General features: G+C 41.7%; 1 protein-coding gene across 1 annotated transcript in view; it reads right to left on the reverse strand.

Moving 5' to 3' along the window:
- Positions 1-4,422: 4,422 nt before the first annotated feature.
- Positions 4,423-12,976, reverse strand: part of IMPG1 (interphotoreceptor matrix proteoglycan 1) — a gene marked incomplete at both ends in the record, with an annotated part of 117,319 nt that continues 108,765 nt past the window's right edge. The window contains 2 exons of the mRNA XM_081093551.1: positions 4,423-4,500; positions 10,424-10,499. Coding sequence (XP_080949677.1) covers positions 4,423-4,500; positions 10,424-10,499 — 154 coding nt within the window. The remainder of the gene's footprint in view (positions 4,501-10,423; positions 10,500-12,976) is intronic.

Genomic DNA, 12,976 nt, shown 5'->3' on the forward strand with positions numbered 1-12,976 from the left:
TGTTCTCCCTAAGTGGCAGCCCTGGCCAACTTTAAAATCATTTTTTCATGAAAATTTTCAGCTGAAAATATTCAAGAACACCTGAATTGTGAGTAATACATTTATTTTTATAATATTCATTGCAAATTGATTTTTTAAATTAAATTCAAAATATCGTGGTGTGTAGGGATGGTTTCCGTTTTGGACGTGTGGCAGTTAACTGGTTATGAACTAATCTTTTTTAAATGCTTATCTCAATACCAGTTCCTTCCTTAGTGAATGCTCTGCAAAGGTAGATATGCATAAAATACTTAAAATGAGAACACAAAATATTTTCACATCAATTCAGTTATAATGTAATTCCTAATTCCACTACCACATTTGACATATGTCCCTAATACACATAAAAGAAAGAGTGAGTTTAGTTGTAAAGTTGAGTAGGTGGCACCTCCTCGAACAGTTGTGTGAGAAAGAAAGACTGCATATAGGAGCACAAGCCCACACATAAGACATCCAACTGTGACTTGAATTCCGCTCTCTACAATGATGTCTCATAGATGACTCTTTCCAGTAGCATTGTGAATCCTTTTGTTCTGCCAGGAACCAAGAAGTTACCACCTGAAGTGGAAAATAGGTGATATTTGCAGAAGCGTAGCTAGAGAATAGAAACTCCCAGGCAAGGATAATAATGAGGACTTATTGTTTATAGAGCCTCATTAATTGAATTAAAAAAGATATTTTCACTCACAGGTTATTAACTACGGTCCTCGAGGGATCCAAATGTGCAGATCTTTGGTTTTGTTACCTGAAGTACTTAGATCAGTAGAACAAATATTTATTGAACGGATCAATCAGTCAATTAATACAATGTTAGAGGTAGATCTACTTCCTTTTACAGAGGAGGTACCAGAGATCCCGAGAGGTCAAGTCATTTAGTTCTAGACTGTGAGAAAGGAGAGAGAGAGAGAGAGAGAGAGAGAGAGAGAGAGAGAGAGAAAGAAAAGAGAAGAGAAGAGAAGAGAAGAGAAGAGAAGAGAAGAGAAGAGAAGAGAAGAGAAATGCCTTTGCTCCAGTCAGGTGGAGAAAAAAGGAATCAAAATGAGCAAACACTTTGCATGGCCCCCTGAGGCTTTACAAAGGGCTGCCCCCCCCCCCCCCCCCCGCGTCCCTCCACATCTTCAGAGGTGACAGGTTTTCTCTTTCACGACCAGCAATAAGAAGTATTGATGGTTTTTATTCATCACAGAAGATAAACAAGGGAGAAGAGGGCAGAGGATATCTACAAAGGAGAATAAGGACAAGTTGGGGACAGCAGTTGTAACAAAAAGGAAAGAGAAGAGCAGTGGTGGAGGAGAAAGAAAAGGGTGTGCCTCTGAAGACTACATCCCCAGTACACTGATACATTTTGGGTGACAAAGCACTTTTAGATCTTTGCTAAACTTCAGTATGTAAGAGCAGAAGCTATGGTTATTAAACTTCGACCAGAATAGAGCTGGTATATATGTCCTTAGCATGTAGAAGTGGCACTGCCACCCTGGAGAAGGCCAGCGACGAGCAGACACTCTGTGGGTAAGCCTCCAGGCGGAGTCAAATGGAGATACCCTCACAGGTAGAGCCTACCTGTGCCGGGACCAGATCTATGAGTATAAGTTCAGTTCAAATCAGTGTATTCTTCCTTCCCATCACTGATCTAATGTGTGAAGTAAGTTGTCTTACTTTTAGTTGTTATCCCTTTTAAGAAGTTTTTTTTTCAAGAGATAATCGAAAAAACACACATCAAAAAGAGAATCTTTAATCCTAACTAGTACCTATGCAGAATGTCACTTTCAAACCTCAAATAGGTTTATTAATTGGCCATTTTCTTTTTACTTTAGAAAATTCATCTCATTGTAACTGATACCTAATTTCTCCTCATTTCCTTAAAAATGTATATCTGATGCTTTCCTAAAATACTGATGTACTGGAAATAAAAACAATAAACTCTTTCTATGTAGAACTTCCTCCTGCATCTTGTACTTTTAATACAGTTCCAGGTGCAATCAGTTTTTTAAAGTTGTCAATGTTGCACTTGTTGCCCCATGTCTCAGATGGAATAATGTGAGAATCTGGGATTCTGAAGCTTCATCCAGTCACGAGAGCTGGATCCCCTGTGCTGGGTGCTGTAGGAAGAGGCAAGGAACTCAGGTAATCGAAGCTTCCTGGAGCTTTGGCCCAAACTCCTATGAGGTTTCCATCCAGGGAACAAGCAGCTATGTGAGCCACAACTCCTCGGTTGCCTAGATGAGAGAACATTCCCCAGACCCTTACCAATCTGTGAGGTGACACAGGATGTAAAAACTGGGGCCCCAAAGAAGAGTCCTTCCAATACACCTGGTTTACGTAGGCTATTTCATTCCTCTCATCTGGGACCTACCATGACCCAGGTGGTCATCTCAATGTGCAGGGACTCAGCTGTCTAACCTCCACAGCCCTTCTCTGGCTGGTTTGAAAAGACCAGTCTAAAGAGTGGTTGATTCTAAGAATGAGAGGCATTTGGCTCAAACACAATGGAGGGTTTACCTATTTCTCTTTCCCCATCAAAAACCACCTTCTCTGCAGTAGTTAGAACACAACTGAGATGTAGGCAGTGAAGGGAGATGAGAGTATTAGGTTTTCATTTTCTCTTGATGAGTTTTTTTCATGAACATTCAGTTCATCTATCATTTCTAACAAGCATGCTTTCCTCTGGGAAGTTCCAGGGACGTGGAAGTGAGCAGGTACATCTCCTGCCACCATTCTTTGCTTTGTGGCCCTTTATTGCCACATCACAGTTTGAAGTCCTTGTCAGATATCATAGCTCCTCATTTTGGGGGAGGATTGGGGTGGGAATAGGGATGAAATTTATACATTTGTTGGAGCAACATGAGGGAATGTTAAGGATTTGTAACCAGGAGCACATATCACTTCCCCAAAGATTGTCTCTGTTGTTGAGAAATATTTGGTTTTGTTTTTATTTTTGAAGCTTACTGCTAAAATGTTGCTGTCAATGTTTAATATTTTGCTCTCTTTTAGCCACATTAAAATCATGCTTGACATCATTCATTATCATCCATAATGCAAACCCAGGGACTAGCTACTAAAACACAGACATATTTTATTATAAATCAATGAATGAATATATGGTGTTTCTATTTTATTGAAATTAAGGTTTTGCAGCAAATATACTTGATAGTAGAACATTTGAAAGAGATACAGAGGAATTCATGTTTCATTAAGCAGCACATTAAAAACTGGCTCAACTGGATCACCTTGATCCAGCCTACCTAAGCATACACCAGCGTTAGCGTAATGGAGTTAAGAGATTATAGGAAGACGTAGTTCATTTGTGGTGGAAACAGGAATTGGTTATGTCACAAAGTTCAACCTTTTTCCAGTATAGTGTGTTCCTTTAAAATAGCTTTATACAGCAACAGGAAAAGATTTTCTATGATGTGTATATCTGAACTCCCGTTACGTTTTCTTTTAAAGAAATCAATCAGAAATCATTGGCAACAAAACAACCTACCATGTAAGCAGCAACGCTATATAAAAAGGATGTAATATGCAAATGGTCTTTACACTGTGAAGCGTAACAACCGACCCAGAACGACCTGATCACCGATCAACAGGAGTGTGGGGCAGCGAGCTACAAGCAGGTGCCTGAGCGCTACAGGAGGGCAGGGCAGGAAGCTATGGGGGTGGGGGGGGGGCGGTGAGGGGAAGGGGGCGGGGGGGGGGGAGCTACCGGAGAGCAGGGCAGCGGGCAGAGAGCTACTGGAGGGCGGCATAGAGCCACTGGCGAGCTATTGGCGCATGGATCCGTGCACAGGGCTACTAGTTTCTCATAAAATTAATGTGCCTAAGAACTGAAGGGGTGTGTGTGTGTGTGTGTGTGTGTGTGTGTGTGTGTGTGACAAATATTGAAGTGTGGAGCATATGTCCCTCACCAGTGTTTACCTACTATATATGTCCGTGCCTGTAGAGACCTGCATCTCCTTGCATAAGTAATCAACTTTTATGTACATTCTAACATCTGATATATTGTTCACCTTCCACCCCCAAAACAATAGATTGCACTTGTAAATGATCTGTGAACAAGATTTTCAGGGCAGCTGGAAGCAAACCTGGTTTACTATTTCCTTCGCTATCACCCAGGAATAGCCAAAACGGTTCACTGGTTGTGTTAGGATTTTGATAAATAAGCATCCTTTCCTTCAGAAGGTGCCAGCCATCAGTGCGCACTCTTCTCTATCTGAAATGTGGTGCCTGCTGGATCTCAATGTTGCCGTAGGCCCGGCTTCTCACAACCAGTGACTGTGCCTGCCTGCGTTTTCAGAATTTTGACATGGTGCATTCAATTTTCCTTGAGAAAGCAAGCCATTTCTCTTGAGATAGATTAAATGATAACATGTACATTTTCAGTTTTTAATTTCCTTCCCAATCTTGATGGTTAAACTCTTCATATCCTACCGTCAGTGATTCAGGATTTCTTTTCCTGGTTACCTGGAAGAAAAATAATTTTAAGAGCTTAAGAAATGCCATCGAAGAGCAAATCAGTGACTCATTTAAAAATGGCCTCTGCTGATGGATGAGAATATGCTTGCCATTTAGGCTATCTTTTTTGAAAGGTTGAAGATGCTTCCAAAATATTTCTAACTTTTTAACCTGCTATAAATAGAATCCATCTCTTCTTAAACCAATTCACATTCTCAGGCTGAACTTTCTTTTGGAGCAGGGGTAGCAAATAGTTTGTGAATGAAAGTCACCAGGTTCCCTTCCAACCATAGCAGACGTTGTTATTCCACGTTGCTGCTTCATTTGAATTGTGGTTCTTAATTCTACCTGGCACTTCAGGATTTGGTTGGTGTTTGCTTCATCCTGGCCATTTTGTTAATATTAGATCCTGTGTCCCATTGCCATTTTATGGCTCGAGTCTGCACTTTATCTGGCTTTCCAACTTTCTTTGTTTCAGGAAGTCAAAATGGCCCACATTATTTCCAGTGTGTACTCGGACACATGCTACTATGATTAGCATTTGATGTGACTGGATATTGCATATTGTTTGCATATTGACCATAATAACTTGTTTCAAGTGTAAGCTTTGATGTGCCTCCATCTAACACTATGGATCTCAGGGAGGGTGGACACTGGTTGATGATCATTCATTTTTACCATCAGAGACTAGGTATAATTTTTGAAACTAGGTGATTTCAGGCTAAACATTTTCCAAGGTATTTTCCCCAAAGTCATTTTGAAAAAGCTCAATGTAGGCTATATTTAACCTGGTTATAGATAAATTATTTTCCTTTGTCAGATACATTTTTTTTTTTTTTTTAGTAAAGTAAGTTGATGAATGAGTAATTTACAAGAGGTAACTAGGACACTGGAAGGAACATTTATCTGAGGATGAACTTTTAGGAATTTTTGAAGTTGCTCATTCACAAATCACTTTTTCTACATAATTATTTTTCTACATATTTTGGTTTGGCTGAGTATTTGAAATAAAAAAAAAGATATTTTATAAGTACATGCATAAAATGATTCAGTTCCAGGAATGTAAATGATCATTATGAAAATTTCAGCCATGTTGAAATGCATTGATAAATCACGTGTATATTTTTATAAGAAAGGTTAAGCATATTATAAAATACTCGGATTATTTCTGTTATTTTATAGTTTTGCCTACACATTTCAGTTAATGCCAATCTTCTGTCTCTACCCTTCCTGCACCAGGAAATTCCTTCCCCCCCCCATCCCCCCTTGAAAATGCTAAATCAAAAACCCTGGCAAGGAAAGGAAAAGTGCTTTTAATTAATTCTATTTAAAATAAGTGTCATGCTCAGAAATATTTTAAATGTCCTTCAAATTTCAGTAATTAAAACCAGCATTTAAAAGTACGTTTAACACTAGTTCCGTGTGCTTGACTTTTAGAGTGACCTGATGACCTACAAAAGAAAGCAAAACGCGATATTCTCTTTCCCAGGCGTATTGGCATTAACAGCAACGACGACTTCCTACTCTTTTGGTTTGAAAATGAGTGAAAATGGGCAGCACATTTTGCCAGTGCCTTTGTTAGACTTGGAGGAAGTGTGCTTTCTGCACCCCCCCCCCCCCCCAGGGTTTTGCCTTCCAGTTGGCTTGCTGTTTCCCAGGCAGTGGCCTCAGAGGGTTGAACAAAGCTCATGGGAAAGATGAATGATAAGTTCATCTTGCAAGAAGTGGAGTTATTTTTCAAGTCAAGTTCTGAGTTGTGGTTACTGAAAAACAACAACTCTGTAATAACGTTTTGTTCGTGCAATTTCAAAATGAAACTTATTTTAAAATTTTATGTATATTATTCTAGACTTCTCTCTATATATACATATTATGTAATTACTGAGGACAGTATATACACATTTTACACTTTGCTTTTTTCCTCTTCACCTTATAAAATGGGCATAATATTTGGGGGATACTTTCTGACATATGTTCCCTTGTCAGTAAACTTTTCTTTCTCTGAACATTCTGCTCCTTATAACTTCAGGGAGAGGGGGGAGGTGGGCATCACTATAGGAAGGAGGGAAACTCATCTTGGTCCAGTGCTTGATGGGGAGAAGGCAGAGGAGAGAGGTATGGTTCTAGGAGGTTGAGGAACAAGTCCCCTGTTCCCCCTACCACCAGCGAAGGCAATCTTTTTGCTCCAGTTTGTCTTGGTTGGGTGATTTGGAGGCTTTGAGACTACCCGGGGAGCGGCAGGTGCAGAGGTGAGAACTAAGAGTTCACAGCTGAGGAGAATACGGGAATAGAAACTTTCCGAAGGACCTGGTGAGACAAGGAGAGACCTCCCCCCCATGCATACAGAGTGCGCCTTGGAGAAGAGAAGGGAAGGGGAGAAGATCTCTGAGCCTGACTATATATTTCAAGAAAACTGAGATGCCTGAAGCGATTGCTTAAACTGTTAATCAGATCAAATCTTAAAAACTGGGTTGGACTATATTAAACGCCACTTCCTTCCAGCTCCCCTTCTTTAACCCAGCGGTAAAAGGGCTCAAAAGAGAGTGGGGAACAGCTACTAGAGGGAGAAAAGGACACCACCCACCTCACACATCTGAGGAGTAGCACGTGAGTAAACCTGTGATCTTACTGTGGTTAAAACAGGTTCTTTCATGTTACTAAAACCTCTTCATAAGAGTCACTTTGTACCATCAGGTATTTAATCTGGCCTCTACGTTTGTAAGTGATTCTCATTGGAAATGTCACAAAGAACAGAGTCCTATTAAAGGACAAAGTGAAAATTTTTAGATCTGAAGAGGAAGTCATAAATAATTTACTCTCTCAGATCTAGATTTGCATTTTCTGAGTATGTATGATGACAGTTGTGATTAACAAAAGTAAAAATCATTAAGCCAAAAAAGGGAACTTTGAAAACGAAATTTTGTTTATTCTTAGGGAATTTTTCCAAGTAAGTTCCTAGAACAACTGAATATATATATATTCTAAAATTGAGGAAAATGGGAAATGTATGCACTATGCTCATAGATATTGAATGTGAAAAAGAATAGGAGTGATTAGAGTGTTGGCCTGTGTACTGGAGGGTCTAGGGTTCGGTTCCCAGGGAAGGGCACATACCTTGGTTGCAGGTTCGATCCCTGGCCCCAGTTGGGGCGCATGTGGGAGGCAACCTATCAATGTGTCTCTCTTTTTTTTTTAATATATTTTATTGATTTTTTACAGAGAGGAAGGGAGAGGGATAGAGAGTTAGAAACATCGATGAGAGAGAAACATCGATCAGCTGCCTCCTGCACATCCCCTACTGGGGATATGCCCCCAACCCAGGTACATGCCCTTGACCGGAATCAAACCTGGGACCTTTCAGTCCGCAGGCCGACGCTCTATCGACTGAGCCAAACCGGTTTCGGCCAATGTGTCTCTCTTACACCGATGTTTCTTTCTCTGTCTATCCCTTTCCCCCTCCCTTCCACTCTCTCTAAAAATCAATGGGAAAAATATCCTTGAGTGAGGATTAAAAAAAACAAAAGAATAGGAGGAAAAACAAAGGTGAAAATATAACAAAAGACAGTGACTTGTCAGTAGAATGACAAAGATCTGGACCAACTGCAAAGGCTCCTTGCGCATCAATGGACTCATCTCAGTCAGGCACTTGCCCACCATCTAATTCTCCTATTTCCTTCTTCACTGGGTAGAATAACAGAAATGCAGCCACGCTGACCGTTCTGTAGAGGCTGTTGCTTTCAGAGTTGGAGCACTTAGTGTCCTCACCTGATTTGCTTCTGAGTTGAGGTTTAAGTACCAAGTAGGGAATCTGTTTTCCTTACAGGGCTGCCTTTTTTGATAATTATCGAACAGCTCCAAAGATGCTAGCAGCTGGTAGCAGCTGGGAGTTTACGCTGAGGGAGCCTCTTTTTTTTTTTTAATATATTTTATTGATCTTTTACAGAGAGGAAAGGAGAGAGATAGTCAGAAACATCAATGAGAGAGAAACATCGATCAGCTGCCTCCTGCACATCTCCCACTGGGGATGTGCCCGCAACCAAGGTACATGTCCTTGACTGGAATCGAACCTGGGACCTTTCAGTTCGCAGACCAACGCTCTATCCACTGAGCGAAACCGGTTAGGGTGAGGAGCCTCTTATTCACTCCTTACCTTAACCCGCAAATGTATTCCTCTTACTCCCATTAATACAGATGAGAGATTTGAGGTTTAAAGGGGAGGGAGATGTTGCTCAAGTTCACTAGTTAGGGGCAGAGCTCGAATTTGAACTTGGGTATAGCTTAAAAACCTCTAATCTTAGTCAGTGTTGTAATGTATGTTAGATTCGGTAATCTGATCCCCATAAGTAAGTTGCAGTCACATAAATGATGGCATCTGTGAGCAACAGAAGTATCTGCTGGGAGGGGGAGCAGGTGGTGGGGATCCGGGAGGGACTCAGCTCTGCTGTGCTCAGGGTTCTGCTCCACTGAGAGTCCTTCTGAAGCAGCTCGTGGGGCAATGGGGTTTGTCCTCTTGTTGAGGATTTTCTTTTCTCCCCAAAAGAAATTGAGTATCTTCCTCTCCCTCCTTCTGGTCTTTCTCCTCCCTGCCTCCCTCCCCTGCTTCCTCACTTCCTTATTATCTATTGCCCAGCACCTCACATAGTGACTAGCACATGGGGGCTCAAAAATGCTTGCTGAATGGAATCAGTGAAGGGGCCTCTTATTCCGGTGTATTTGAGCCCTGGAAGGTCATGCTATCTATTCCCAGAGGCAGGCACAGGTCAGGGAGCTGAGTAAGGTGGGTTGCGTCTGTATGTGCAAAGGCCACAAAAGCATCCTAATTGGACCAGCGGCATGAGCAAAGGCACAGAGGCGAGAGAGCAGCGGATGTAAGGATGGAGCAGGGGAAGCCCAGTGAGGAAAAAGCAGACACCTGGACGGAAGGAAGGGAACTACGACTGGGAAAGTTAGAGCCAAACTCTGGGAGGTGTTGAATGCTGTGTGTAGGAATGAGGACTTTCTAGGCAGGTGGGAGCCACAGTGGATTTTGGGCGAGGGAAGAGTATGACCAGTATTGTGCTTTAGAAGATCTGTAAACAGAACTTAGAATTTTCAAAATTAGGAGCATTTCAATGATCATCTGGTATAGTATTTCCCAAGTGGGAACATTTTCAGAACTCAAATTCAGCAGGACTTAATAAGTTTTATACTAAAAAGAGGTTTGGTAGCTAAATGGTGTTTTTTGTGTTTTTCTTTAAATGCAGGGTGAAATAAATATAACAGGTTTCTCTCCCTTTCCTCTGTTCTCTTTTACCCTTTCTCTCCCTCCAACCTCACCCCCTTCTCTTTTTGCTTGTAAATCCCTGGTGGTCATAAATAAGCTAATATCTATTGTGAATCTTCGATCAGAGAACATAGAGGCTTTGCCAAATTGACTGACCTCAGAAGCTCTTTAAGTGGGTTGTTGGGGGACACCTTGTGGGGTGAGAATTTCAAAGACCCTCTTTGTTCACTGTCCTGGTCCAGCCCCTCCTTGTGGTGGACGAAGGAAGAGGAAGAGGAAGAGAGATAAGTGAGGCCAACCTAAAGCTGAGGCAGGAGCAGGCCCTGGAGAACACAGTTTTGGGTTTCCCATCAGGTAGATCCGTTAAAAGTCTATGTGAAGCTGTATTTCTCTGCAGGTCCAGGGACCTTTATGGACAACCAGGCCTGGCTAAAGTGAACTGGTTTTCTCTGCCTCACAGCTGGCCATGTTATGGGATCCTTATCACTGTTCGGAAAATAACTCAAATTTATCCTGATAACCCAGATGATTCACACTCAGGGCCTGGTTTAATAAATAACAGCTGCCAGCAACTTTACCCTCAAGACTTTTGTCTTGAAAACAGAAGCCAGGAGGGAACAATCAGAGCTCTGTTCCGCTCCCTGCAGCGGGGAAATACAGTTTACTTACGTGGAAAGCTGACGGAATGCGCGGATTCTGCCCTGCTAAGGACTCATAGGAAATGTAGGATAACCAAATGAGTTTCCTGTTTGAAAAAGGTTTCTGTTTCATCATGATTTCCTTCAGCCCAGCCAGGCATGCTCTAGGCAGCAGTAAGCTGAACTAAACACCATAAGGTAAGGCTGAAGAAATGACTATCCAAATCTGGGGGCCGGAGTCAGGTATGGTTTATCAATCACTTGCCTTTCCCAGGCTATTTATTCAGGACCCGTCTACAGACAAGAAGTAGGAGACTTAAAGTCACGCCGCCGAGTTTGTGTTTGGGGTGCACTCTTCCTGGGAATTAAGAGAAGATCCATTTATTCAACAAATATCCGTTTGGCCCTTCAACATCTTCAGCACTGGGAATTTCAAACGGACGAATTGTTTTCGATTTTTATTTTATCCATGTGTAAGATTTTACATTTTAGATAAAATTTTAGGGCGAGAAGCTGTTTCAGAGACCTGCTCACTTGGCAGATGAGGAAGCTGAAGCTCAGGGAAGCTGAGTGTTGCCAAGATCATGCCTGTTGGTGCTCAGTCCCTCAACTTCTGCCCCATCCCCGTGCGGACCGTGTGAGGCGTTTCTGGGAAGGAAAGAGCCCTAAGGGGGAGCTGGTAGACCACAGTATAGCCTAAAAAGCTAATTGCAATCAATTAGAATCATAACAGAAGAGACCATTTATAACAATTTGTGAAGCAAATCATACTGCTTCCACTTTCATGCTTTAAACATATTTTCCCTGGGTATGTTAACGATCCTTTTAACGCACATGTCGTTCTTGGAGGGATACCTCTAACGTTGGGCTTTAGGCAAAGACGAAGACCTGGATGGGATCTGAGTCTGGGGAGGAAGCACCATGAAAAAGAAGAGAGTGATTTTATAATGAATCAAAGTTTAACCAGTAGAAATTTCTTAAGAAAGCTTTCCCAGTGTGTCAGATCCCAAAGATATTTCTTCTTGGAAGGATGGACACATTCATGTGTAGGCCATGCCACTAGCTGCCTCTTCCTTAACACATCCCCAGGAATTTACATTAAAAAAAACTAGTCTACACTCCCATTCTTTGCTCTTGATTTGGCCAGTATTGACAATGTAAGCATTATGTAGCAACAACCTAAAATGCGCTGTTCTGAACATGGTCTATATCTTGGAAAGAGAAAGGACAAGAAGATGTGAGATCAACAGTCTATGAGAACAATTAGATACCATTTTCTAGAAAAATATTTTCAAGTATAATCAAGTTGTGTATGGATTTGAGGAGGTGAAATCCTCATGATTATTGTATGGACTAGTCTATAATTGCCTTGGCTTCCTGAATTTGCTTAAAACCCCTTCTAATAGATTTTTTTTTTTTGGTGGGCACTATGCAAATATTTCTCTATGAGCCTGTACCACACGCACCAAACACCTAGTATGGTTAGGGGCACCGTCTGGGCTTACTACCATTGCTTGCTGACAAAGTCACTTATTTTTCTGTCCTTAACCCAACTGGGTAGCTTTTCTGCAGATCAAGTTTGACAATCTCTCTGTAGAGACAGCCCAGGGCATTTGGCCTGAGAGAGTCCAGTGGTGTCAGTAGCTGCTCATTTGCAAGTGATGGGAAAGGTCTAGGTCCATCCTGCATCTAGACTTTTTTTCTGGCTTCGTCTTTAGCTTCTCATGTGAATTCTGGCTGTAATCAGAGCATTAATGTCATCTATGTCAGGCCTTGTGCCCCAGGGACCATGATCCTGAACCTTCACCAGGAACTTCACCAGGAGCACAATGACAATTATTTATGTAATAGGAAAGGAAGGAACCCCAAGGGGGAATTGGTGGACCACAGCATAGCCTAAAAATACACCCAGTGGATGCCTGAAACCAGAGATAATACCGAAACCCATATATTCTATGTTTTTCCCTATACATACCTATGATAAAGTTTAATTTGTAAATTAGGCACAGGAAGAGATTAACAACAATAACAATAAAAGAGAGTAATTATAACAACATACTTAAAGTTATGTGAATGTGGTCTCTCTCTGATAACCAATATGATAATCAAGACAACTACTAAAGTGACTAAAGGGTGGGGATACACTGGACAAAGGGATGATTCATGGACAGCTTGAGATCTCATCATGCTACTCAGAAAGGTGTGACATTTAAAACTTATGAATATTTTATTTCTGAAAATTTCTACTTCATATTTTCAGACTGCAGTTGACTGTGGGCACTTGAAATTGCAGTAAGAGAAACTGTGGATAAGGAGGGACTATTGTATGGACAAGGAGTTCACATTTATTGAAGGTCATTCTGTGTTTGGTACTGTGCTGGACACTTTATTTTTTATTATTATTACTAGAGGCCCGGTGCACAAAAATTCGTGTACTGGGGGGGGGGGGGGAGGGTGTCCCTCAACCTGGCCTGACCCCTCTCACAGTCCAGGAGCCCTCAGGGGATGTCCAACTGACGGCTTAGGCCCACTCCCCACTGGGAAGCGGACCTAAGCCACAGTCTGGCCTCCCTCTGCAGGAGGC

This window comes from Myotis nattereri (genome assembly GCF_964212035.1).
Source record: "Myotis nattereri genome assembly, chromosome: 6".
NCBI lineage: Eukaryota > Metazoa > Chordata > Mammalia > Chiroptera > Vespertilionidae > Myotis > Myotis nattereri.